We start from the raw sequence: 27686 nt of genomic DNA on the forward strand, positions 1-27686 counted from the left end.
GTAAGCAAATTGCAGTTCCTAGAATTTCTGCTTGAATATTTCCAATACCTAAACCACATATGGCTATTATGCCCCCATTTCATTCCAACTTATTTACTAAAACCTTGACTAAAAATTAGCTTCTTTTAAAAAATTCAGCTCTAGTTTCACTAAGGAATTCTTATTCCCGCTTACTTCTCTAACCTGCTGCATAGGCCTCTTTCTATTTGAGTACTGCCTAAAGAGCTGTCAGAAAGAAATCTAACAATAGGGCCTGTCATTTCCCTCTACATTAAATGCTGGTGGAGTACTTCATAGCTGAAGTCTTTTGAATTGCCTAGTTCAAATACAGGAAATGGGGGGGGGTAGTACTCACCACATTGTAAGTAAGAGCCAAGATAGATTTTTTTTTCCTGCATAATATTGAAGTTATGAAGCATCTTGAGCTTAATTGCTTGGCACTACTGGGTAGACAGCAGCCCCTCTCTTAGGAGTCTCCCACTTACCTTGCTTGATTTATGGTCCACATTAAAAGTTGCGATGGCATCCTCTGTTTTCTTCCTCCCAGATTTGGTGATTACATATTCAGCAAGTTTGTTTGCTAAATAGGTCTTTCCAGTACCACTTGGTCCTGAGAGTATAATCCTGTGATGCTCCATCAACAAGTTAAAGTACCTCTGGGTAATTGGTTTAGGAATTAGGGTATCAAAAACAAAACTGTCCAAACTGTTTTCTTCTACCCCTGCATGAAGACACAATGAGAAGAGTATGGCTAATTGTTTTACCTGAGATAAAGTATGGTGTCAAGAGACAATAGGATTGTTGTAGGAGAAACAGAGTGCTTTCCTGGCTATAGTTGCCCACACGTAATTTGCCATTTTAAGATAGGCAAGATTACTACTGAAGCTGAATGGGTCTATCTACCATTGAAAGCAAGCTGTGTTTTGTAGTTCAAACTTCCCTCCACTGTAAAGGGCATATTTTCTGTTTATGTTTTCAGAAAGAAATAGAAGTACTGGGGCCAGAACAATAATAAAGTAGGGCATTTGCCTTGCAGTATGCCAATGAGGGTTTGATCCTGGTATCCAATATGGTCCCCCCCCCCCCCGCCAAGAGTGATTTTTGAGTTCAGGAGTAACTCCTAGGAGTGGGTTACAAAAACAAAAATAAGTATTATTATACATTTTATCATAAGAATCTTCCTTCTCCTTAAAGGCAGACTTATATTTTTTATATTTATATTTTTATGGAGATTGAAATATAAAATGCTCGTGTGTAACTTTCTTTTTTCTTTTCTCTTCTTTCACTGTAGATCTTAATGTAAAATCATATATATTTTTATAGAATGCAAATGACCTTAATTGAAAAGGAGTTATGAAGAACAATGATATTCTTTTATTAGATGATTATATTGATTATAATATCCAATATGATAAATTCACTATTAACTATTATATAGGTATATTCTGTTTTCGTAACAACAAGGAATTATGGAGACATTTGTACACTAACTATACTATTGCTCATAGTCCGTCATAGTCTTCAAAAACATATAAAACCAAATTTCACATTTTTGATTCTTCATTTCCATCATCTATCTCCAGTGGGAATTAATAAACTCATTTTAACATTAAATATGCCTATAAAACTTTAGTAAATGCAACAAATTTCAAATTTCTTCCTAAATGAAATATAATCATTAAATATTAAATATTAAAACAGCAAAGTATTTCTGTATCACATTATTTTCTGTGAATCTTGAAGAGTCTTCATAATTACATTTCAAGTTTCAGATCCCAAATACCAACATTTCACATATTGAAATTATAGTATTGTTAATATGATTTTCAGTGTTTTGAAAATAAATATGGTTTATTTCATACCTCAAATACCATCACAATTTTCAAATGCAAAATTTGGAAGAAGGGCACTTTTTATGACAAAATAAAAAATGCAAATGTGTTTCTCTTTCCATTTCCCATCTTACCTTTCAGGTGCACAGTGATGACATTATTATCACCTACAAGGTACCCACAAGGCAGCAGTTCTGGCACTTCTAGACTCTGAGATCTAATTAAGTCTCCTAGACTGTAGCTAGCGATGCAATCGGAGCTCAGGCCCAGACTAGCAGAAGTATCAATTCGGAACACATATTCCTAAAATGGAACACATGGAACAGTCAAACACAGAATCAGCTCAAGCACAAGTACAAAATTCATGGGGATATAAATCGAGATGTCAAGAATTTCAGACATGGATACAAGCAAAACTATAAATACCAAATACCACAAAAAGAGAGAGATTTTTAATGTTTGAAATTCAGGAGAGGAAAAGCCCCATTAAACCTAAGAAAAATACATAAAATACATTAAAAAATTGATATTAGGACACCATGGACAATGTACCTTAAAGAGACGTCTAATGACACCATCTAAAACATCCCACTTGGTTTTTCCACTCACACCAATGGATCCTATTATATAGGCTTGAGACTTCTGATCCTAAATAAAAATAAAACAAAGTAACAAAAGAATATAAATGCAATATAAGATAGGGAGAATTCAACTGATTACTAATGTAATAGTGATGAAGTCTAAAATATGTACTAGGTCTATGGGCTTTATTGTAATAAGCACACTGTGAATTTATATAATATAAAGAATACTTCAATAGACTACTAACCAAGTAAATAAAATAAAGGAACAGCAAAATAACCAGAAGAAAGAAGGACTAGATGAAGTATAACGTGCAAGGAAAAGTGATTCCGTTCCTGTTCACCTGCAGGGACAGAGGTAGGAGAGTCTCTCTCCTGAAGAGAGAAATCCTGGCACAGAAATGTGTGAGTTGAGTCCTAGATTTTCACTTCACTACTTATAGTTAGTTTTCCCATTTGTTAGATAATCTCTAAAATTTTGTGAAGTTACAGTTTAGCTTTGTTCATCAATATGTGCTAGGTATCACCGCCTCCACACCCCAAAAATGTCTTTCTCTCAGATGTGGGATATAAACAAAATAGGACATATGGGATATAGGACAAAGAATGGCCAATAACTGAAACTGGAGAATTTGTTTATAGAGCTAAGCTTGTATGGAAGGGTGAAGGGGGCTCCTCAGGGCCCAGGTGAGAGAGGTGAGGGCGCTGACAATGAGTCTGGTGTGAGAGTGTGGTGCAACTAATAAGCCACTAAGTTTTCAGAACATTTTTTACTGTAGTAAAATTAATTTTACAGAAAACTGAAAAAGCTACTATGAAGCACTATCATTTTGTTTATATATGAGTGTTGAGGGATTAAATTTAAGTTTGCCTCTTGCGTTACTTTAAGAAAGAAACTTAATAAAACATATATTTATACATATTTATGTATATTTTCAGGTTTTGAGGTCACAACAGGCAATGTTCAAGAATTACTCTTGGCTTTACACTCAGAAATCACTCCTAGCAGTGCTCAGGGAACCATGTGGGTTGTTGAAGATAGAACCTGGGTAATAAATAATTTTATAACTTCCAAAACACATATAAAATAACTTTATTCCTTTTTTTCTCCAGAGAATTATAGAGGACTCATTTTTTTAAGCAAAGAATCACTTTGCTATACAATTCAAGGCCTGCCTGAAATGTATTTTCCTCCCATAGGATGTGCTATTGAGAGATTTCTACCTATATTGCAAAGGTAAACATTTGAAGATTTATATTGTTATAATAAATGGCTATGTGAAACATGATCATGAAACCAGTGAAGGTAATTAAACTACTGATATATTATAATCCTGATTCTTATAACCCACTGCATGGTCTGTATGACTTAGTAGAATAGGTGAATAGAGGTATTAGAAGACATAGATTCAATAAATCAAGTCTCGGTTTCTTCACCGGTAACATTCACCTCTTTAAGAATAAATAATGACCTGACTTAGACCTTAATAGATTTTTCAGACATATTCACAGCAAAGTCTCATTATGTTTTTTGGTTTGGTTTTTATTTTTTTTTTTAGTTTTTTGTTTTTGTTTTTATTTTTAACTTTAGGTTCACACCCGCAGTGCTCAGGGATTCCTCCTGGATCTGCACTCAGGAACCACTCCTGATGGGGTTGGAGGACCTAGAATGGGGGACTGGGGATGGAACCCAGGTTGGCCATCTGCAAGGCAAGTGTCCTCCCTTCCCACTCTCCTCTTGTGCCTGCCCATGAGTCTTCTTAACTTAATAAAAAATGTCCCAGCAGAAAAAAAAGGTTATTTTTAAACTATTTTATTTGAACAAATATTTACATATCTTCCAAATTCATATGTTAAAACCATCATCTCACTGTGATAACATTTGTGAAGGGCACATTTGGAGAGTAATGTGAGATAGATTAGGCTATCGGGGTAACACTGCCATGGTGGGTGGCATTTTATAGAGGAAAGGAGAGAGAGGATGGTCACTCTTTCTCCAAGTCCGAGTCTAAGTCCAAAGACTGGAGAAAGACCATAGAAAGACATAAAGAAAATGACCACCTCACACAACAGGAGGGATCCACCATCAGGAATCAAACTATGTAGACAACATCTTGATCTCACACTACAAGAGGAATCCACCATCAGGAATCAAACTGTGTAGACAACATCTTGATCTCAGACATAAGAATTGTGAAAAAATATATGTTTCTTATAATAATAGCCAGCCATGTTATTTTGTCATGGAAACCCATGAATACTCAGTGCATTTTTAAATTTTTTTTAAAAACAATTCTTTTTAGAAACTTGCTTTTCAGTGTTCCTAAACAGATGCTTTGAAAGTAGAGATAAATTAAGATACACATAGACTATTACAGTCTCTTACATAAAGATCCATTTGGGAAAATAAGGCCCAAACCTGTAGCTGAAGTAGAAAGTTATGGCATAAGAATTCCCGGAATAGCTGCTTAGAGTAAAAATTCACTTTGAAACTTATATATTCTAATTATATAAATTTAGAAATAATTTTCTAGTTAATTAAAAACATTTTGGATGCTTATAGATTTATATTCTTGGTGATTTAACTATAAATTTAACTTAATAATATTTTAATTGTAAGAAAAGATTAGAATCAGAATAACATTGCCACTTTGAAAAATAACACTAGAAAAAATGAAAATATTGCCTCATCTAATGAAGTTCATTTACTGAATTTAGTACAATAAATATGTTAAATGTTGAGAAAATTCATATACAAGTTTATAGGATATATAGAAACAACACATTGATCATTCTAGCAAATGCTTCTTCACATTATGTTGTCTATATTTATACAGGTAATACTGAGACAATATTGTATATTTAATTTTTTTTTGGTTTGGATTTTATGCCACATTCAGCTATGCTCAGTGAGCTATGCTCACTCCTGGTTCTGTGCTCAAGGAACACTCCTGGAATTACACAGAGGACCCATTTTGGTGCCAGTGATTGAACACAGGTCAACTACATGGAAGGCGAGTGCTCTATATTCTGTACTATATTTGTGCCCTTGGAAAAAATATTTCTATCAAAAAGAAATGCTGTCCTTCCTTCCTTCCTTCCTTCCTTCCTTCCTTCCTTCCTTCCTTCCTTCATTCCTTCCTTCCTTCTTTCCTTCCTCCCTCCCTCCCTCCCTCCCTCCCTCCCTCCTTCCCTCCCTCCCTCCCTCCCTCCCTCCCTCCCTTCCTTCCTTCCTTCCTTCCTTCCTTCCTTCCTTCCTTCCTTCCTTCCTTCCTTCCTTCCTTCCTTCCTTCCTCCCTCCTTCCCTCCCTCCCTTCCTTCTTCTTTCTCTCTCTATAAGTTTTTTTTTTTTGTTTTTGGGCCACACCCAGTGACACTCAGGGGTTACTCCCAGTTATGCGCTCAGAAATGGCTCCTGGCTTGGGGGACCATATGGGAACCCAGGGGTGGGGGGATGGAACCACAGTCTGGCCTATGCTAGTGCGTGCAAAGCAGACTCCCTATCACTTGTGCCACCACTCCGGCCCTCTTTTTATAAGTTTTAAAAATAAGGGTTGCTAGGAGCCGAAGAGATAGCATAGTGGTAGGGTGTTTGTCTTGCACGTGGCCGACTCCAGAGCCAGGAGTAACCCCTGAGCATTGCTGGGTGTGACCTTAAAACCAAAAAAAAAAAAAAAAAAGTAATGGTTGCTGACAACTATTACTTTTCAGTAAGGAAAGTGATAGTGTTGTGTTAATTCTGATAGATACCTATATAATGATGGCCTCTTGTCAAAGCCCAACATTTTATACTTTTTAATACATCTTATTTATTCTAGCACATTAAGTGAAGGCCAAGACAAATACTGCTAATAGTATACATATCAGAATCATAAATATAAAACACATTGGTTTCAGGATTGTTTTCAGTCTTTACTAGGTGAAAACTCAAGATTAGAGAAATACCTTTGCTTGCCCATAGCCCTTGCTTATGGAGACAATAATTTTCACACTGCGGCCATCTTTATGTCCAGCTGAATCACCAGCATCATCTAGTAGAATATCTGCCAAATGTTCAAAGATATACACATACAAACATGTACACAACAGAGTCACATTAGCTCAGGTTAGATGATTGTCAGGATTTCCATTCTCCTAGTTTTGTATCTTTAAGTGGAAATATGCAGCCTGTCTGCTTCCCAGTCTGGCCTAACTGGTATGAAAATTCTCAGCTTTTATGAATATGAATGACTATGGTAAGGTTAGGGCTTCAATCTAAGAATTTATTTTTGAGTTTCAAGGATATTCACCAAGTGTAGGGGCATTTCCTTTAGGTGAGGAAATCAGGGTTTCTTTTTCTATTCCACACAAGGTTGAGTAGTAATACGTGAATAATATTTACTTACCATTATAACCATAACGAACTGGAAAACATCAGATTTTCCTATCCAATCTAAAACATTCAAGCTCAATAATCCATGCAATTTATGAATGCAAAGGTGCCAAGATTAAAACTGTCAGCTGAGGTTTTTTCAAGAGTTTGGCACAAATTGAATTATAATACAATTTACCACACACACACACACACACACACACATACACACACTATTAGATACTACTATTGATTTTCAACCATGCATGGACTTCCCCACAGAAGCATATTTATCTTCACTCTCCAGTACTCATTATGCTTACAGTTTTAATATCAAAATGATATTTTTACTACTTAGTTAATCATTATCAAGGCATGATAAAGCTAGTTAACCTTAAAGGCATCAAAATTTAAATGTGATTAAACAATTTTATTCAAAATCTAATAAAAATATTAGTGCTCCATCTGGAGTATATTATCCTCAGCATACATTTTCTTTTGACAATGATGCTATTACAGAGCCATGTTTATTATAAAGATCATGTTCATGGACAAAGGAAGCCTTATTATGTGAGGAACAGTCAGATGCCTGATGAAAAACAAACTTAACTGTTCCCACTATAAATATATAGGCACGAGTAGTGACTAAACTATCATCAAAACAATTTTTAGCCAAATTAATTATAAAATGTGAATTGTTTCAAGTATGTCAATAATAAAAAACAGAGGTAGTTTTGCAAAAACAAAGACCATACACTCTATAAACCACTTCTATGAATACTTTTGCTAGGATTTTTTTTTAAAGAATCAGAGATAATGTACTGAAATCTATTTATACTCTCAAAGTCTCTCAACATTTTCTTTTTTTTTTTTTTTTTTTTTTTTTTGGTTTTTGGGCCACACCCGTTTGACGCTCAGGGGTTACTCCTGGCTATGTGCTCAGAAATCGCCCCTGGCTTGGGGGGACCATATGGGACGCCGGGGGATCGAACCGCGGTCCGTTCCTTGGCTAGCGCTTGTAAGGCAGACACCTTACCTCTAGCGCCACCTACCCGGCCCCGACATTTTCTTTTTTTATCTCACTCAAAAAATAAGATTTTTAAGTATATCACATTGTCTTATTTATTACTTTGAGTTTTATCCTTAGCCACTAAGATATTTATTTGTATAGGTCACATCTTTTCCAAGTAAGCGTCAAAAACAACTTATTTGACTGGAGAGGTCCTTTGATTTGTTACAAAAAATAAATCTTGGCCCTTTCAATATTTTGAAAGAGAAGAAAGGTTTATCTTTTTTAGTTATAACTAAATAAAATTTTGACAAAACTACCTAAAGTTTTTCAAATGTATGCCCTTACTGGATATTTAAAGTACATTTCAGAAGTTAGGGCAGCTGTCTGGACCAGAAAGAGAGAGTAGAGAGAGAACTCATTGGACTGGAGTGCTAGCTCGGCATGCAAAAGGCATGGGTTCAATCCCTTGTACTGCATGGTCCCCCCCCCCCCAAGTTAGTTCACAAGAAGCAGCCTCTAAGAACTGTGTTCTCAAACCAAAGAGATTAATTAATTTAATTTAAGAGGTTGATCACAAACTATGATTATTTTTATTTTAAAAACCCTTACATAAGGTACTTTGATGTCCACCTTTTAAAAATTGAAGCAATTATTGCATTATAACATTACATGAGTTGTAGTTGTGTGTCATTAAAAATTGACATGTGTGTATTATGTTTATCACTGAAAATTCAGTTCTTTCTGTCCTTCACCATTGTCCCCATTATTTGGATTTCTTTCCTCCTTTCCTCCACTAGTTCAGGAGTTGATCTTTATTTTAGCTAACTAAGCTGATTTTAAATTATGAATCCATGAATCAGGAGTAAAAATAATACAAATTGTATCCTGGATATGTGATTAATTTGTCCCTGAGTTCATACTTATGTCACTATTTAAAAAAAATTAAAAACTAGGCTAACACAGAACTAAAATGAATTATAAAATGGGTAATTAAAATAGATTTAAATAAATCTTAAAATATTAAAAATTGCCCACCCCAAAGTACTCTTCCAAATTCTCCAAATTCTTCCAAATTAGGTCATTTCTATATTCAGTTTGCTGAATATAGAACATTCCACATTTAATCTTAGATTTTATAAAAATTTTTTATGATAGTCATACTCTATCAGGTATACAATTTACCTCAAAATATCGCATTTCTTTTAAAACTATCTTTAGAATAAATAGACCTTGGTTCCTTTGGTCCTTATCGTTTTGCCACAGGATAAAACAGGATAAAATAGCATCATGAAACAATGGATTCCTAGGGAGAAACTCCTTGGGAGCCAGATCCTAGCATACACCTAGCATTGAGCACTAGTGGGGGCAGATTCCACTTTATTCTTTGCTACTGAAGCAGCAAACAAAAGACTCTGCTCTGGACCTCAGCCTCAACAGACTCCAAGTGTTTCCTCCTCTGGTCTCTTTTCAAACACAAGGATGATGTTAATGTACAGACAATTTACAATTTCAAATAGCAGTCAAATTTCCAGTCTTTTCCAGACAATTCATTGGGGAGGGGTTGAGGTAGGAGCAATTGGTAACATTTTACTTGACACTTATTTTAAGAATTAATTCCCTTCCAAATTCCAAATTCCCTCTATATGTGTTTTTCTAAGTCCCTTCTGGTCTTTTATAAGAAGACAAACATATATTTGAGCCATTTAGTTAACATTGTGCAAGGCAAATAAAATAGAAAAATATGACTCTTTGGAAGAGATATGCTAAACTAAAGTTTCATCAGCATAATCATGTTTTGCAAATCTCCCCTACGCCTTCACCGTCTGTATTTTAGTGTAATTTAAAGCAATCAGAGAAGTTTCTAGTTCTAGCATGGAAAATGCAGTTGCTCAGGAATACAGATAGGATAGGATGGGTTGAAATGCCATCTGGTGGCTCGACTATGTAATCACCACAGATCCCTGTCAATCTCTCCAGAAAACGGTTTCAATACCAATGGGGGCTATTCCACTTGATAACTGAAAATTCCCTAGACAGACAGTACTGGATCATATAATTCTGTTTTCAGTGTGACTAAATTTGTAGCCCTGAGCACCAGAAAATCCCAAGTATGCATTTTGCTTTTTTGTTATAATTTTAACTGCAGACTAGACTGAGTGACATAGTAGTGAGCAACTTACAGGCCCTTCTAGTCAAATTCAAGAATACTGTTTCCCCCAAAATAAGACATCCTCCAAAAATAAGCCCTACTTACAGATTTTCTTCTGGATGAAATATAAGGCATCCCCCCAAAATAAGACCTTCATAGGTTCTGTCTCGGAATAAAAATTAATATACTATAAACTGGTTGCTAGGGCTGCCCCAGTGCTAGGGCATCTGTAGTATTCACAGTTTGTCGAGTTTGTGTTGACAACTGCCATACTACCATAACATAATTAAGTAATAAATTTCCTTTATTTTCATTTATGAACATTTCATCATGTTCTTCTCCATAAAAAAATAAGACTTCCCCTTAAAATAAGATCTAGTTTATCTTTGGGAGCGAAAATAAATATAAGACACTGTCTTATTTCTGGCGAAACAGGGTAGGCCCGACCTACTTAAAGAGGTTTTGAGCATTACAGGGATGCACAAGGTTGTTAAAAATTTAGTCATAATATAAATAATCAGTGTTTCTCATCTTGTATCTAAGCATAAAGAAAGTATTTCTCAAGCACAATTCAAAATATTCTATCTTTTCTTTCTCTTGTGAGGAAGAAATTTTAAATTTATTTTAAAATGTGATTTTAAATTTATATAACATCTCAGTTTCACAACTTAGGAGTGCTACAGGTCTTGGTGAATCAGCTAGATGAGCATGGTGTGGATGGGACTACACATGTCAGCTGCCCTACTCTGCTTTGTATTGCCTTGCCCTGCCTTTCTCCATATGAGGAAGAGAATTTAGAGAGTCAGAACAACTTACCTGAGGTGACAGACTCCGTGATGTTCAGGTTGTTCAGAGAGAGACCTAAAGACTGGCGTGAGGAGGAGGAGGATGTGCTGCTAGATGAATCAGATGGAGGCCGGGTAGGCTTAGTTGTGTTCCCAGTCTCTGCCTTCAGCCGATCATTTTCTGCTTTCAGGATCTCGATCTCATTCTGGCTCATGTGAAAACATGAAACTAGTGAGCTGGCTGGCTGAGAAAACCTATCAACTCCTTTATCGGGCTCATTAGTTTGTTAAAGAAAGTAACTGCTGATAGTTAAACTCATCAATTCCTGAAAAGAAGCATACCTTCCAAAGAAGGGAAATAAATCATTTATCTCTCAAAGACCAATATTTCTAGACCCACTGTTAGAATTACTAAATTTATACATCCAGTAGTACCATTTTGTTTTGCCTTTTTTTTTCTATCATCTGTGATGTACAGGGGATACTCCTAGCTTTGCTTTCAGGAATCATTCCTGGCAGGGTTGGGGATCATATGGGATGCTGGGGATTGAAGCTGGGTCAGCTGCATGCAAGGTAAGCACTCTATCCATTATACTATTGCTCCAACTCTATCTAGTAGTGTGCTTTGTAATACTCTGGGGATTTATGGAGCGCTGAAGGAACAAAATTAACCAAAATAAACAAGGTAATTTAAAATTAGTTTAAGGTCCCATCTGACAGCTTAAAAACGTTCTGTTCTTTCAAAATGGGGCAGTACATGTAAGAGAACAGCAGTCTGCTGATGATATATAAAGTGGCAAACGGTTCTGTTCAGCAATAATCTTTTCTTCTTCCAATCATCTGTGGCACCAAGTGATTACTGGTTTATAATAATAAAGTGGAAATGTTGACTGAGCACAGAATGGTTCTGAATTTAGCCTTCAAATGCACCCCTCATCATCACTCCAATACAGAAGCTTGACTTCTGCAGATGGAATTCCACATCATGTTTTTTTCAGATTTAGAGAGGCCCTGTGAAATGACTGTAGTTTCCAAATTGCTTTTTTTGTTTTTAATGAAAAACTGGTCAATGTACTTGAAAGTCAGTTTTCAAAGAATGGGGGGGGGGGGGGAATCAGCATCAAGCTTATTTATGGGAAAGTGAAAAAAGTAGGGTTGTTATTTCTCAAAACAAAAGACTTAGCTCTGCAGAAAATTCAGTCAGGATTCTAAGTGTCTTGAAAGGCGCTTCAGAACACATGGGTCGTGAGTCCCATTAGCAACAAAACAGGACCTGGCAGATCTCTGCTGGTAATAAGAAATGAGTTTGCAAAATCTGAATAATGAGCAAATGTTTCCACCATGGGTTAGAAATGGAGATTTGTGGGATTTTGCCAACATCTAAGCACGTTTCCTATCTCTTGTGTTTGTTCCTTGAAGGTGCTGACCTGCATCCGGTTCATGGCTTCCCGGATCTGGTCCAAGTGATGAGCAGAGCTGAGAGCTTCCAAACGGATATCGGTGAGTTTCAACTCCTTCTCTCTTAGCTCGCTCTTCAGCTGGAGAATTATTTCTGCCTCAGCTTCTGTGCATTCACAGATCCTGAAGAAGGCAACATATAGGTGTCAGTAGTTGAGAGGAAGCTAGAGAATTAGAAGGAGCAAAGAACCTGTGAAAGGTGGAACTGCATGTTATCCAGCAGAGATAGAATTTATTTGCTACTGTTAGGACCTGGAGAAAAGGAGAGTCTTGCAAAGAGTAACACGTTCAGAGGTTCAAAACTATTCACTGTGGTCGTATTTAATCTTTTCTTCCTATGTTCTGCAGTCCCAAATGTCTATTATCAAGTTATGCCCAACATTCCCTTGTTACTGATATTTATGGAGACAACAAGCCATATTTTATTTTGCTTTTTCCAAGGCATTTAAATCTCTATTTGTAACAAAGAAAATAGTCTTCTTAAAGCTAAGTTATTATGTCCTTAAAAATACTGATTTCCTCTAAAGAATAGCTTTATTTACCACCGTGCTGTCCTTCAGGTTATCATGAAAATTCGGTATAAATATTTTAGAAAATAGATCAGAAAGATTAATTGTGTACATGGATGAATGTTATCTAATCCTCTCAGGAGGCTTGGCTGATTTAGGGGATCACAGCTAATGAAGCTAAATCACGGGTTTCAGTCTGCACAAATAGGCGAACCAGATGCCATCTGAAGGTCATAGAACTATCTTTATGGCTGCATTTATTTAGTTTAGCTTTGCTTTGTTTTGTGAATAGCACTGTGGGATCTATAGCAAAAGAACTTTCATTTTTATTCACTAATATCTCTCTCTCTCTCTTTTTTTTTTTTTTTGGTTTTTCGGGCCACACCCATTTGATGCTCAGGGGTTACTCCTGGCTAAGCACTCAGCAATCGCCCCTGGCTTGGGGGGACCATATGGGATGCCGGGGGATCAAACCGCAGTCCTTCCTTGACTAGCGCTTGCAAGGCAGACACCTTACTTCTAGCGCCACCTCGCCAGCCCCACTAATATCTCTTTTATCTAATATGTGAGCTCTATCAAAAAATCATAGTATTATTTGATATTCAAATATTCTTGAATATTCAAGTATTTTTCTTGAATATGATTCAATCATAATCAAGTATTTTCTTAAATATTATTCAATTACATGGAATATTTAAATTTCATAAGATATTAATTTATATTAATTATATAGCATATATAAAATATGTATTTATATAGGGTATATAAATATATACATAAACATGTATAAATATATATAAATATATATTTATATATTGAGCCTGTGGATAGCCCTGTTCTATACAGGAGTTATGCTAGTCATTATTCTAGCATACAGAAATAAAAGCTACAATAAAGTTTGTGCTAGACATTATTCTAGCATGTGGAGAAATATAGCTCCAATAGAGTTCATGCTAGGCATTATTCAATCTAGTTCCATTAGTTTCAAAGACAACGAATCATCACCACACATACTTCGATATTCAAAACACCTTATTATTAAAATTCTATGTAAGATTAATAACATTAGAGAAAAAAAAGATACTAGTTTGGTTTTTAAGGAACCCTCTTTTACTTAAAATCTAGAATGAGGGAGAAATTGTTGTCTTTTATCACAATGCATGCGAGTAATTTTAGAAAAGTCAAAGTGAACACTGCTCAGGTTAGAAGCTGCATCCTTGTAGTTTCCATGCACCACACTCATTTTACCGGGATCTATGTTTGTAGGTCACAGGGCCATTTTGTCGTTTCTTTGGTGGCCAGACAAGGGGTGACCTGCATTTAAGGCACAGTTAGACACATAAACCGAGACAAGCAAGTGAAAAGAAATGAGAAAATAATTAATTTAAAAAAAATGGAGAGTAAGATCCCAATCACTCCAATTCTAGTGTTAGATGAAAAATGGAAGTAAAATAAATTCTGTTTGCCACTGTACAGGAGATTCTCAATTGGGGGTACAGAGATGCTGAAATGGTAAAAAATAACAATCCCATTATACTGAGAACACAAACATGTTCCCTATGTTGCAAATGCAACAGCAAGTTGCACTGAGGAATTGCTTCTGGAGAGGGAATGACTTACGCGGAGGTCGATTGCGAGGGCTTCATGGAAGTGGACCCACAGTCACTGGTGTTATGGGGCAACTTAGGAGAAGCTGGAAGGGATGAGTCTGTTAGCTCTTCAATGTCTGAGTGGGAGGAAGGAGGCTTGGTGGACTTTTTCTTCCCAAAGGCTTGCTTGAAAGAGCTTCTCAGCTGAAAGAAGGACAGGGATTGAGCCCTCCAGTCTATTTGCTCTAGGGGAGAATAGCTTTGGGGGAGTTAGTTTGCAGCTGCCATCCATCCTAGCCACTGCTTGGGGTCAGTATGAGGAAGCAGAGAAGAGTAGCAACTGCAGCACAGACTGTCCTTTTTTTAAAAAGGCTATCATATGTTGTGTTTTTGTTTTATTCTTGTATTAATCCTGTGCAGCGCAGACATGGAAGGCATTGGAACAGTGCAGGGCCAAGGGCAGGGCTATCTGAGCACTCATTTAAAACTAAGTACCTTGAAGGGAATTGCTACTCCTGAGGCTTCACTCTTCAAGGCAATTGGTTTTAAATGGCCACTTTTGCTGGACAATCAAGTCATTTCCTGCTGATAGTCTGAACTTCAAAAGCAAAATGAAATCAAATTCACTGAACATTTCATTAATTTTGGGTGGTTTACTTTTTCTATTCAAATTTTCAATTCCTAGACTATTCAAAACCAGAATTAGCATCCCTACAGCTCCATTCAAAATAAGTGGCTTTACTTCTCTTTTAAGTTTGAGATTAAAATGAAAAGACACAAAGAAAAGACATACAAAGTAATCTGTTTTTCAAAGGTATAAAAGCCTACTGCCAAATGAATAGCATTCATGCCAAGGTAGGGTATTTTCTTATAGTTGCATGCCAAATTGTCCACAGGTTATATTCACCTCACTTCCTCTAGAGTTCACCTTGCAGAAACACGAAAGAGTGGGGAATTAAAAATCAAGGGAATCAAGGTGGAATAGTATTTTAAAATAGTACCTGTATAAACATTTTAAAAACAAAGAATGTATATTTTTCATTATTTAGAGAAGGTACTCCAATAAACATGAAACTTATGCTTTGAGTTTCGTCAACAGTTGTACTCATTTTAAAACCTGTCTTTGCTTCACAGTATTAAAAGGTATCTTTTACTTCATTGTTTTTAAACTTTTTGCAATGATAGCATTTTCCCCTTAGGGGGTTGTTTCTTCTTTTTTGTTTTGCAATTGCTTAATGCTATTATTAATCTTATCTCTAGCAAACCAAATGCACAGTTCTGCTAAGGTAATTTCCCCTACTTCTGCTATATTTTCATAATAGAAAAAATATGCAGACATTAATGCAGTATAGAAAAGGTGAAATTCTATTCACACTGTAAGCTCTGATTTTGGAGGAGGGAGGCATCTAGCTAAGTTGAGCTCAGAAGGCCTAGAGGTCATTCTAAATAGAAAAGTGGGACTAATGAATCTGATAGGGCCGGAGGATGCAACGTTCTTTAGGCCTGGAGGTATTGGGACCACTATGGCCATCCTGGCAATTCTATGGATAACTTTGTGGGGCTGGGCACACATGGGCTCCAGAACTCTAAACCTTGTACTATTTCCCCGACCCCTCAAAACTCTGCTGGTGTGAGAATTGAGGGAAATTTCAAGGTTTCTACCTTCTCTTTACCAACTCAAATTCTACTTATTTTCCTCTATTACCACCACCGCCATTATCAATTTTATTCCTTCTTCATTTTCTCAATAAACCCATGGTTTAAGCTACTCATTTATGGATGTGTTTTATCTTTCATTAAATTAACTTCATAAAGTCAGCATTCATTATTCACAGGTGAGCACAGTCAGGTCTCCTGAAAGATAAAATAATTTGTGCGAAATCTAGAGCTCCCATTCAAATGCTAGTGTGTGTCCATGTGCAGAATAGACTCACTTCAGCACCATGTCACCCCAAATCTTGGCAGTGAGAGTGGCATTCAGGATGCTGGTCACTTAAATATGACTGTAAACCACCATAGATCACGAAAGCTGCAGAGGAAAAACAGTTACTCATTGTGGAGATAGAAACTTCTGTAGTACAGTGCTTACCCAGTTTTTCTTCTTCTTTTTCTTAGAGTCAGCATCATTGCCACTGCCAATGCTGGAATGGCTGGTGGCACTGTTGATACTTGACACGCTTTCCGAAGAGTGCTGTCTTCGGATCCGGAGATCTGGCAACAGAGAGGTACTGTCACCTTCACTTAGAGATACAGGCTCTGCACAAACCAAAACTTCAGCCTTTCTCCCAGAAAATGATCTGAGAGAAGTCAACTCAGTTTTATGCAAATTGCTTTCAGGCAGCCTCAGCTTTATAAGCTCAATCAAGTCCCATCAGATTTGCTTTAATTAACTGAGTTATCTGCAGTAGGATTAAAATAGTTTTTTTTTTTTATCAGTTTAACAGAGGTGGCTTCATGAATTGAGAACTGTCCAAAAATACAATGTTAGGCTAAATGATTTCTCCTGAATACCTTGATGAAACAGGGCTTCCAAAATGATTTATTTCAAATGACTACTTCCATGAAGTAAATGGAAAATCAGAATAGCATGAGAATTAATTGTGTTTTTGGAATATTTGTAATTGAAATAAAATTGCTGAAACCAAACATATTAATTTTCTATTTCCAAGAGTCAGAGACTGTTGGAGCCTAAATGAACCTTGGCAGCCATCTAAGCATTTAAGTACTTCATCTCACACATGGGGAAATGCTGACATTAGGAAAGTGGCCATGGTCAAACAGGCATGGCGGGAAATGCCTCAAGGAATCTGGGCACCTTGTGGATTAAGCTGAGAACATCTCTAAAATAACACTATTCTTCCATAGCACTTTTGCCCTGTCTATGGCTTGGAATAAAAGGAATAGTAACAAAAATAAAAGTAGGTAATATAAGCTAGCTTTTACAGTCTACTTACTTCATGCTAAGTGTATCTAATTCTAGAGTTGAAATAAGACACTGAAATTAGTTTAGTTGCTAAGTGAAAGTTGACCAATCACAGTGCTGATGGAGTTCATTTGAAATATTCAGTGAGTTTATTGCCTATTGCTAACAAATATGGACTTTCTGTCCTTCTAAAAAGCATGCTGTGCTTCTTGAATTCCATAAAATATGCTGAAGGTGAAACAATTTGATATTTAATCAATTTTTCAAGATATTTGTTAGGCCTTTAAAACTGACTTATTTACTTACTAAACTAAACTAAAATTTTCTATTTAGAGTATTCTGATAATAGTAGTAAAGTCATTAAAAATCAATAAAATTATTTTAAAGGTCATGGTCTACTTTTAGGTCACTTTTATTGCTATATTTAACTGGAATCAATTCAACTTAGTCATGTAAAAATGCTCAGTAAAACTTAAGCCAGAAATTGCTATATGGAGCTTTGAAAAAGTATCCATCGAAATAATAGTATAAAATCAAAGTCTTCTAGTTGACTAAATTATTTAGTATTAAAACAATCCATATCAATAAGACTATAGCTGGTTACATTCAAAACAAGCTCAAAAAGATAAATATGTTTATAGGTATATAATATATGCACACATCTTCATCTTGATACATGTACAGCATTAAATGCCTTAATTTCTTTAATAAAAGCAATACTGAAATACTTTATAGCTGTAAAATTAGAACTACTGTTCACAATCCTTAGTCAGGTCTTTGCAATTTTTGTATTCATTTTGAGAATATTTACTGTTTGGCATCTTAAAACTGTTGCCAAAGCCAAAACTTTCATCCATAGAACTTTTATAGTGATGAGTACAACTTTGTAGGCTGTACCACAGTGTTAATCTGTATACCTTGATTTAGCAATAAAGGAGCCCAATAATCATTGAATCAACTAAAATAGATATATATAATGTGTAAACTATATAAGAAAAATTTCATCTGTGGGTTCCAAGTAGTTCTTGTCAAAGAGTCTCCCCAAACAGCCAATTAAATTAGTGATTCAAGGTGACTGCCTAAAAATGGGGCACTGCTCTGACCCTTAGGTGCTAAACTTGTTGCAAGTGAGCTTGGCAATAGTTGGAGTATCTCTAGGTCCACATCTGAGGATGTGAAGGGCACTTCAGATGCACCCAGTTGGGCTTGGTGACCATGTGGCACTAAGGACTAAAGTAGGAGTCGACATGGCATAGACTTTCATTCCTGCTACTATCTCTTGGGCCATTTGTGTTGTGAACACTCAATGATTATATGCTCCCTGAGGTAATATACTATTTAATCCCCTCCCTAATAGTTTGCTTTAATAAATTTAGTAGCAGTTTAAGTGTCAATTTTTGAAAGTTTTCATTATATCCAAATTTAATGTTATATTGACTTGCACATAAATTTCAAGAAGAGAGTTAAGTCCTTATAATCATCAATCAAAAGGAGCCATTTGGAGGCATTAATTTCCATCAATTAAGATTTTATTTACTAATAAAAGTTATTGAGGCTTCATTTAAGTGCTATGACTCTGGATGAAATGCACAATTTCTTTCTAGTAGCTATAAGTATTTGATTTGGTACAAGGGAAACCAAAGTGTTCAGTAAATACCGGCACATGCATGTTAGCAATATAAATGAATGGAGAGGCTAAATTTTAAAATATGTGTTTCAGTTATACATTTTAAAATCTACAGTGACATAGGAAGAGTTGAAAGGCCAGACTTGAGCACCAAGTCAGGAGTAGTCCCTGAACTCCATCAGGATGGAAGGAAGAAGGGAGAGAGGAAGGGAGGGAGAGAGAGTGGGAGGGAGAAAATAGGAGAGAGGGAGGGAAGAAAGGGAGGGAGGGAGGAAGGAAGGGAGGGAGGGAGGAAGGAAGGGAGGGAGGGAGGGAGGAAGGGAGGAAGGAAGGAAGGAAGGAAGGAAGGAAGGAAGGAAGGAAGGAAGGAAGGAAGGAAGGAAGGAAGGAAGGAAGGAAGGAAGGAAGGAAGGAAGGGAGGAAGGGAGGGAGAGTGGGAGGGAGAGAGTAGGGAGGGAAGAAGGGAAAAGAAAGGAAGGGAGGGTTGAAGGAAGTATGGAAAGAAGGAAAAAAAGGAAAAAAGAGAGGAAGGAAAAAAGGGGGCAAGGAAGGAAAGAAGGAAGGAAGGGAGGGAGAGTGGGAGGGAGAAAGTAGGGAGGGAGGGAATAATGAAGAAAGGAAGGCAGGAAAGGAGGGAGAGGGGAGGAAAGAAGGGAGGAAAAAGTGAGAGAGGGAGGGGGAAGAAAAGAAGGGAGGGAGGAAAAGGGAGGACGGAAGGGAAGGTGGGAAGGAGAAAAGAAGGGAGGGAGGGAAGGAGGGAGGGAGGAAAGAAAGGAGAGAGGGAGGGAAGAAGGGAGAGAGGGATGGAGGAAGGAGAGAGTGAGTGATGGAGGGAGGGAAGGCAGGCAAGGCAAGGCAAAGAAAGAAGGAAAGAGGGAGTGAAAAAGGGAGAGGAAAGGGAGGGAGAGAAAAAAGGAAGAAAGAAATAAAGCAAGCAAGCAAACAAGTGAGAGATCCATTTCACTTTTCTACTAATACATTTCACTACATTTTTATTTTAAAAGTAGAAAAAAATAATCCCTTAAATTTAAACTCTTAAAATAAGGTAGAAAATCTCTCAGAAAATCTTGTCAGTGCTTTTTGCCCTCTAATTACATTTTACTTAATTTTTGTTAGCTCATTATTTTCATTTTATTAGTTCAACAGAGGTTATAATACATTTCCTCTCTCAAGCCCTTTCTAGACATGTTCACCGAGTATTTACAACATAATGTGGTAATTTTTTCTTGGACCCCTTACATGGTGCCATTAATGAGTGAGAGAAGTAGAATGTCTGTCTTGAATACAGGGGTTGGGGAGGAGGAAGATAGGGGGCTTTGGTAGTGGGAATGTTGAACTGGTGAAGTCTTTTTATGACTGAAACCAACTACAATCTTGTTTGTAATCATGGTGCTTAAATAAAGATATTATTTTAATAAAAAAGAAAAAGAATTTTTGAGCTTTGCCATCTTTACTGTGTTATCTAGTTTCTCTACTCTCGACAGCAGCTATTATTGTGTATTTTAGAAAGAAAAACTACTTTTCTAGGTATATTTGGCTACAAAAATTAGCACAACAATTATTTCCTTTCCAAAGTCTCCCACTGGATGAGATATTTGAAGATAAAGACTACGTGCACTATATACTCTGGGACTTTGTACAGTATAATACTGATTGATACATATTTGATTAATAAATTTATCCTTATATACTAATCAAACACAAATATGTTGTTTAATATTCCTATTAACATTTATTACTGATAGCAATTGCATCCATGATTATATCGTTGTGTTTGGTAAGATATAAAGGAAAAACCTTCACCATACTTATGTACAGAAGTTATGAAAAAATAACAGCATATTTTTAAAATAAAACAAAAAATTATATTACCTTTACCTTTCAATAATGTAATAAATAACTATAATAGTTAAACATATATGCATTCATACATATGTAAATAATAAATAGCTTTTAATTTCAGTGAACTTGAGATCTTATGAACCCTTGAATACAAAGGTGGAAAGATAATTAATTCAAGTATTTTCTCCCCATCTACTCAAAAAACAATAAAAAGATTAACTTGAGTTTATTTAATATAATTTTGAATTTTAATATCATAATCATGGTCTAAATACCCTACATTCTTATAAATTTTGTTTGACTAATTTTTCATCCTGTAATAATTTTAAAGTTATTGGCCTATTTGAAATTAACTGCTTTCATTTTGTTTATTAGGCACTTCCACAACATTTCTGAGCAAAGGAATTCCTAATTTGTAAAATAATTAGATAGATTAAGCTGCTTGTTGCCTAAGATAAAAGAAACCGTTTCCAGAAAGTTTTACTTCAGTTACATACTGTGCTAAAGAAGAATGAAGAACTTTAAAATCCCTTCTGGATCTGTTTACAACATGAAGATTTAGAACATAAGCTGCTTTATTATAGCTCTAAGATAAGCTTTAAATATGCAGTAATTTTCCATGCAGCATATAAATCAACTCCTCCTCTTGGAAAGTTGCTAAAGTTTTAACAGAAGCAATTCCAAGAGAAATATTTTGTTCTTCATTTCAGGCAGATATCACTTTATGTAATTTTCTTCTAATTTTAAGTGTTTGATAAAATGTTATTCTTATCTATAAAATCTATGTTCTTTATTTTTATTCATAATTAATAGTCATGGACACTAAAATTTAACAAAAAAATAAAACCAAGAAAAACACAAAAGAAATCAAGGTATTAAAGTTAATGCAGATTTTGCTAGAGAAGTAAAATTATTCCCAGAACTGTATCACAACAGGACATCATCTAGTTGAAGGGTCAAGTAGATATATTTGGGTTAACGTTTGAAAGCTCTATAAAAGGCTTTATGCTGAACAAATAAAGGGTTTTCAGTAGAACACAAATAATATATAAAGAATATTTAAGCCATAGGTGTAGTGCAGGGAAGCCAAAACATAGATGTAATAAAAGGGGAAACATTGAAAACAGTGCCTGCCATGGAAAGATAATCCATAAAGTCTTTTTCAGAGAAAGAATCTGGGAAAGGAACCATCCTGTCATATTAAAGAATTTAGATTTGAAGGCAGATGTGACGTTTATACATAACTGCTGGAAGACATCTCTTTTGCTTAAAAAATAAAGAGGATAGGAAGGAGCTAAATGGGAATTTGTGGATAAGGTTCAAGGGAGACATGTAGGGTAAAGGAGATGCTTTGCCAGTAGAATCAATAGAATCAATTGATGTTCTATTGAATGAGGAGAGAAGTTGTAGGTGACTCTGACCTCTGCTTATTTAGGGGTGATGTTGGTATCATTTACTGGAGGCAAGAAAAGCTGAAGAACAAATCTAGTCTCAGATGACTATGTTAAATTTGTAAATTGGAGTTTAAGAGGACAAGCTTACAGTATCCAAGTATATACAAAGAAAATTTATCAAAACAGTAATCTGAGAAAATAAATTGTGATAGATTTGACAGCTACAACATATATAATATGTATATATACACATATGTGTATATATATGTATATACATATATATGTGATCACCACTTGCTATAGTCTCAGGTGAGGTGGTACAGCATTTTAGATAGAACATAGTATACCATAAAAATATAATCATAATAAAAGGAAGTTTAGGACTGGATCCTAAGAAACTTCAACATTAAACAAATTAATACAAACAGGAGAACTTTAAATAATAAGAATTAAAGAAATGTGAAAGGAGTAGAAGAAAAACTCAAGATTTGGAATAATATCATGAACATTGGATGAGTAGAACAAAATAGAATTCTGTACTAAATGCCGTTTCCATGTCAAACACAACAATTCAAAATATTGTAGTGAACCTAGTGCCCTAATGGTGATTATCTATCCTAGAAAGAATAATTTTGATGAGGTGTAGAAAAAGAAGCCACATCCCAGTGGGCTGTCAGTGTGATTGGATGCTATAGACACTGAGCGACAAATTATATTTGCTCAGCATTCTCTGGAAATGGGAAAAGAGATGATAGGGCAAGAAGATCTAGGAAAGGATTATGTACACTTTTACTGAAAAGAGTATAAACTTAAAAAAATCCAACAAACAAACAATACTCTTTTAATACAGAGCACTTTTGGAGTGGTCAATAAAGTGATGTCAACAAAGATTAGTTAGATTTTGGGCCACACTAGTGGGTGTGCTCTGAAATCTCTCCTGGTAGGCTTAGGAGATCATATGGAATGCTGGAATCCAACCTAGGTTGGTGTTCTAGCCTCAATAAAGGCTATTTTATCATGATTACGAATCAGCAAAGGGACCTGAGTGATAGCACAGCAGGTAGGGCATTTGCCTTGCATGTGGCTGACCTGGGTGTTGCCAAAAATAAAACTAAAAAAAAATCAATAAAACAGCAAAGCATGGTCATATTAAAGTGCAACTTAATTAAAGGATAAACTATGAGTCCACTTTGTCAGTTCTTAAAGTATTCTACCAAAAGTACATTAAAATTTAGAACATTTTTATTATGTCCACTCAATAATAGCTATTTTTCATATCTATTTCTTGTTTTTTTTTTACCATATTGATTATTTTATTTTATATAGAGACTTCGACTTTGATTATTCGAACTCAAGTTGTATAGGATGAAATCAAACATGCCTACATTGACTAATCTCTTCATCTTCACCTGAGTCATATCAAATGGAGCAACATGTGTATGGGAGATGAAATCTTAAGTTTTCTTGATTTGAAGGGGAGGACATCCTGTTAAACTGATTGTTTGAGGGAGAAAGACAAACACTGAATCATCTCAACCATTTGTAGTTTGCAGAGAAGCAAAACAAAGAAAAAAATAATATCAAGTAGTGACAAATGCTTCATCTTTGGTCATGAAACTGAAATGGCCAACTAAGTGGAAAAAGGCTGAGGAGGAGAGATTAGATGTGGCATCAGGACAGTAGCGGAGAATCTGGCATTTTGGTGGTGTGGTGCAATCTCTTTACCTCAAAACCATGAACATTAACACAGTTGTAACTACGTTGTTTAGACTACAATAAAACATGTAGTGTGGGGCCGGCACAGTGATGCTAGAGGTAAGGTGCCTGCCTTGCCAGCACTAGCCTAGGACGAACCGTGGTTCGATCCCTCTGCGTCCCATATGGTTCCCCAAGCCAGGAGCGACTTCTGAGCGCATAGCCAGGAGTAGCCCCTGAGCGTCACCGGATATGGCCCAAAAACCAAAAAACAAAAACAACAAAAAAAACCCCCACAAATAAACAAAAACACAAAATAAACAAAAACAAAAACAAAAAACACATGTACTGTGTGTACAATTAAAGAAATATTTTTCTTATAGACAGTTTAAAAGAATCTGACAATGAAAGATACAATCCTTAAACTCTGATATTCTGACTGCATTTGTCTCCACTTAGTAATTATTAAAGAAGGTAATGACACTAACTCAGGGACAAAGTAGGAAGAAAGCAGAAAGAAAGCTGAAAGAGAGCAAAAAAAAAAAAAAAAAGTAGGAAGAGCAGGAAGTGAGCAGGCAAAGTGCTGGGAGCGAGCAGAAATCAAGTAAGAAGTGAGCAGGAAAAGAGTAGGAAGAGAGCTAGAAGAGAGCAAGAAATGAACAGGAAGGAAACAGGTATAATACTAACCTTTGGGAGGGTGGTCGGGGCCATTGAGCGCCCCCTGAATGGCGGCCTGTGCAGCCGAGTTCTGAGCCTTCAGCATCTCAATGGTTTCTCTTAGTTCGATAAGTTCAGACTCCTGTGGAAAAAGAAGGCATAATTTGGCAGTTTTAATATCTACAGAGAAAAAGAAAATGTCCTTGTTCATGATTCATGTTCATTCGAGCACCCTGCCTGCCCTGGGACTCATCTATAGATGACCAGCCTGGGTAGTGGGCCTTGCCAAGCTGGACCAAACAACTCCTTGCTTAGCTAAGTGGAAAAGTTCTTTGCACATAAATTTTCTTACTTGTTTCCCATTATGCATAATATGACCAGCTCATTCATCTCAGCACCCAGAGCTGATTGGTACAAAGTTATACAATATATTGCAACACTAATTTATTCAGATACAATGATATTGTATAGATAAGTATATGAATACAAATTGATGAATAAAGAGCATGGGTAAATCAATTTTACTAGAAATTTTGATCTGTCAAATTAGGAATGAATGTTATTTTTCTTGAGGAGCTAATTCTTTATTTTTCAACATGAAACCATGCATCCCACAAGTCCATAAGTATTATTATATTAAAACCTGGTGGCACAGCAAGTTCATCATTGATTTTAAATGTTTCATTTTTTAAGTTTCTAGTATGAAAACCTAATTTCACAAAGTCAAATCAGTACAGACATTTTAAAAGGTAAATATAAATATGTATAAACAATTTCTTTTTTGCCCCCCCATAAACAATTCTTAAATAATATCTAATGTACATAAAAGAGATAACTAACAAATCTATTTTGAAAAGAACATCTATTGAATTTAGGGTGATTTTAAGATATATCTTCATTATAATAATTGTATAAGTTTATTATTCACAGCTAAATGGAATTTTTTTATTTTTTTATTTTTTTTTTTTTTGGTATTTGAATCACACTGGGTGGCATTCGAGTTACTCCTGGCTTTGTGATCAGAAATTGCTCCTGGCAATTTCTATATGGGAGGACTATGTAGAATGCCAGGATTCAAACCACTGTCTGTCTTAGATCAGCTGCATGCAAGGCAAATGCCTTCCATTGTGCTATCTCTCTGGCCCCTGAATGAATTATATAACCTAAAATTATGAGTGTGAAAAAGACAAAACCAAAATAGAAAAAAAAAGAAATTTATAACTTGTAAAGACAATATTTCTATTAGGGACTTACAATTGAAGCATGTACTGTTTTGCAGTTAGGCAAATAAGAATTTGAGACCTTGTTAGCCTTTTTATAAAGAATTCATCAGTAATGTAGCTGGCTTTCCTCACTGTCTCTTGCATTTGGGGCAGAAACCATAGAATTAGATATAAGTTCTCCATTCCAAGGAACTAGTTTCATACTATTAGAGAGTTTAGCAATCCCTCTTTGAATTTACAGAAAATGATGAGTGTACCGAAAACTGCCATTGTAGAAACAATACCATACATGGAAATGTCTAGTGACTATGCCAACCTCAGACTCTTCAAAGTAATAACAGTGATGCTAACTGAAATCATACCCAAGGCTCGAATAATACCTGGTACCCCATAGATCTACTCTCATCAGACACCTGACATTACTGATAAATGGAATTAAAAAATGTTCTAGACTTTAAGAGCTAGTGAAAAAATATCAAAGAATCTTATCATTAAAAAATCAATATTTTAAAAAATCAATATTTCCTGAACTCATAGATGACCTTCAAACTACTGACTTAATTTTATTTGAATTGTTACCATAAAGGAAAATATTGTATTTGAGAAAAGTTTTCAGTGTCATGACAAAAATTGGTGATACAATTTGTTATAATTTCCCAGTTTAAGTTCTACGTATATTCTGTCTCTAGCCCAAACAGATAAAGTTGACCAAAATTAAATATACTTTCTATTGAGAAAAAAATCTTGGTGCATGGAATGAGCTTAGCTACAGAATGCACAACTTGCAAGTGTGAGCTCCTGGATTTGATTCTGGCAATACACACACATACACACACACATGACCTTCCCTAGAGGTAAAATGGTTACTAGTAATTATTCTGCTTTTACTAAAAATGCAGTCTCAAAATAATGACTATTGTGCATACTTGTAATAAAATGCAAATAAGTAATTCAATATCATAGCAACCAATAGATATGTTAAGTTTTTTGTTGTTGTTGTTGGTTGTTTTGGGGTCACACCTGGCAGTGCTCAGGAGTTATTCCTGGTTCTACACTCAGAAATCACTCCTGGCAGGCTCGGGGGACCATATGGGATGCCAAGATTCGAACCACTCACCTTTTGCATGTAAGGCAAATGCTTTACCTCCATGCTATTTTTCCAGCCCCGATATGTTAAGTTTTAATTAAATATATTTAAATATTATCTTTCATTTTTAATTTAGACTTTGTTTTCAATGTCCAGATTCTTTGACTCACTCCAGCCTTAGTTCTCCTCAAGACACCTCAAGACTGTTGGTTCACTCGAGTTCCACTAACTGCGAATTCCCACTTTCCTCCCTTGACATCAACCGAAGTTTCTCCTCTGCTCCTCAAGGTCATGGTACTCCTCTATGAAAGAGTTTCCTGCATTTCTCTTTCCCCTTCCAGACCTTTATAAAGCTCCCTGGTGCCACCTTCACTCCAAAACCAGTGTGAAGATGCAACATCCTCTACAACAATGAGCGGTGCACTTTCTATTCATGCTTGCAAACATATTACTCACTCCCTTCTCCCCAGGGGCTTCACACCTCTTGTCTCACCTGGCTATAAAGTCAGAGTTCCTGGCATGAAAGTGTTGCAAGAGCATCAGTAAGATTTGGCAATGGAGACAGGGAAAGCTTTTCGAACACTACTTAATGTGGTAACTTTGGTTTCTAAAAAAAAACTAAACTGTTGATGTATTGTCATGTTATTTGCCATGTGAAGAAGTAAAACATTGTAAGTAGAAAAAGCCAGAAGACAGATTTGAATCACAGTTTTATATATTTCTTGCACTCATTAATAAGTAATCAGTCACTTTTGTCTTTGTTATAAATATCCATTCACCTCTAAGCGACTCAGCCTGCTTCTAGACAGCCTCACTTTCAACCTTACTTTTTTCACTTCAAACCCTATTTGTTTTAATTCTATTTTTATCATAGATGGACACTAAAATACAAATTTTTTTTATTATGCCTTTCTATCTATACACTAGAGTCTAAACATTATGTGAGACCTACTACACAACACACCCATATCT

General features: G+C 35.7%; 1 protein-coding gene across 1 annotated transcript in view; it reads right to left on the bottom strand.

The window, feature by feature from the left end:
- The window catches only part of NAV3 (neuron navigator 3), a 531493-nt gene that overhangs the window by 19314 nt on the left and 484493 nt on the right, over positions 1–27686 (bottom strand). Inside the window, exons 24-33 of the mRNA XM_049783639.1 lie at positions 24435–24546; positions 16356–16477; positions 15174–15194; positions 14298–14470; positions 12138–12291; positions 10742–10916; positions 6359–6456; positions 2385–2480; positions 1967–2135; positions 486–721 (exon numbers count right to left, since the gene is read on the bottom strand). Of these exons, the coding sequence (XP_049639596.1) occupies positions 486–721; positions 1967–2135; positions 2385–2480; positions 6359–6456; positions 10742–10916; positions 12138–12291; positions 14298–14470; positions 15174–15194; positions 16356–16477; positions 24435–24546 (1356 nt within the window). The remainder of the gene's footprint in view (positions 1–485; positions 722–1966; positions 2136–2384; positions 2481–6358; positions 6457–10741; positions 10917–12137; positions 12292–14297; positions 14471–15173; positions 15195–16355; positions 16478–24434; positions 24547–27686) is intronic.

The sequence above is a fragment of the Suncus etruscus genome, chromosome 11 (genome assembly GCF_024139225.1).
Source record: "Suncus etruscus isolate mSunEtr1 chromosome 11, mSunEtr1.pri.cur, whole genome shotgun sequence".
NCBI lineage: Eukaryota > Metazoa > Chordata > Mammalia > Eulipotyphla > Soricidae > Suncus > Suncus etruscus.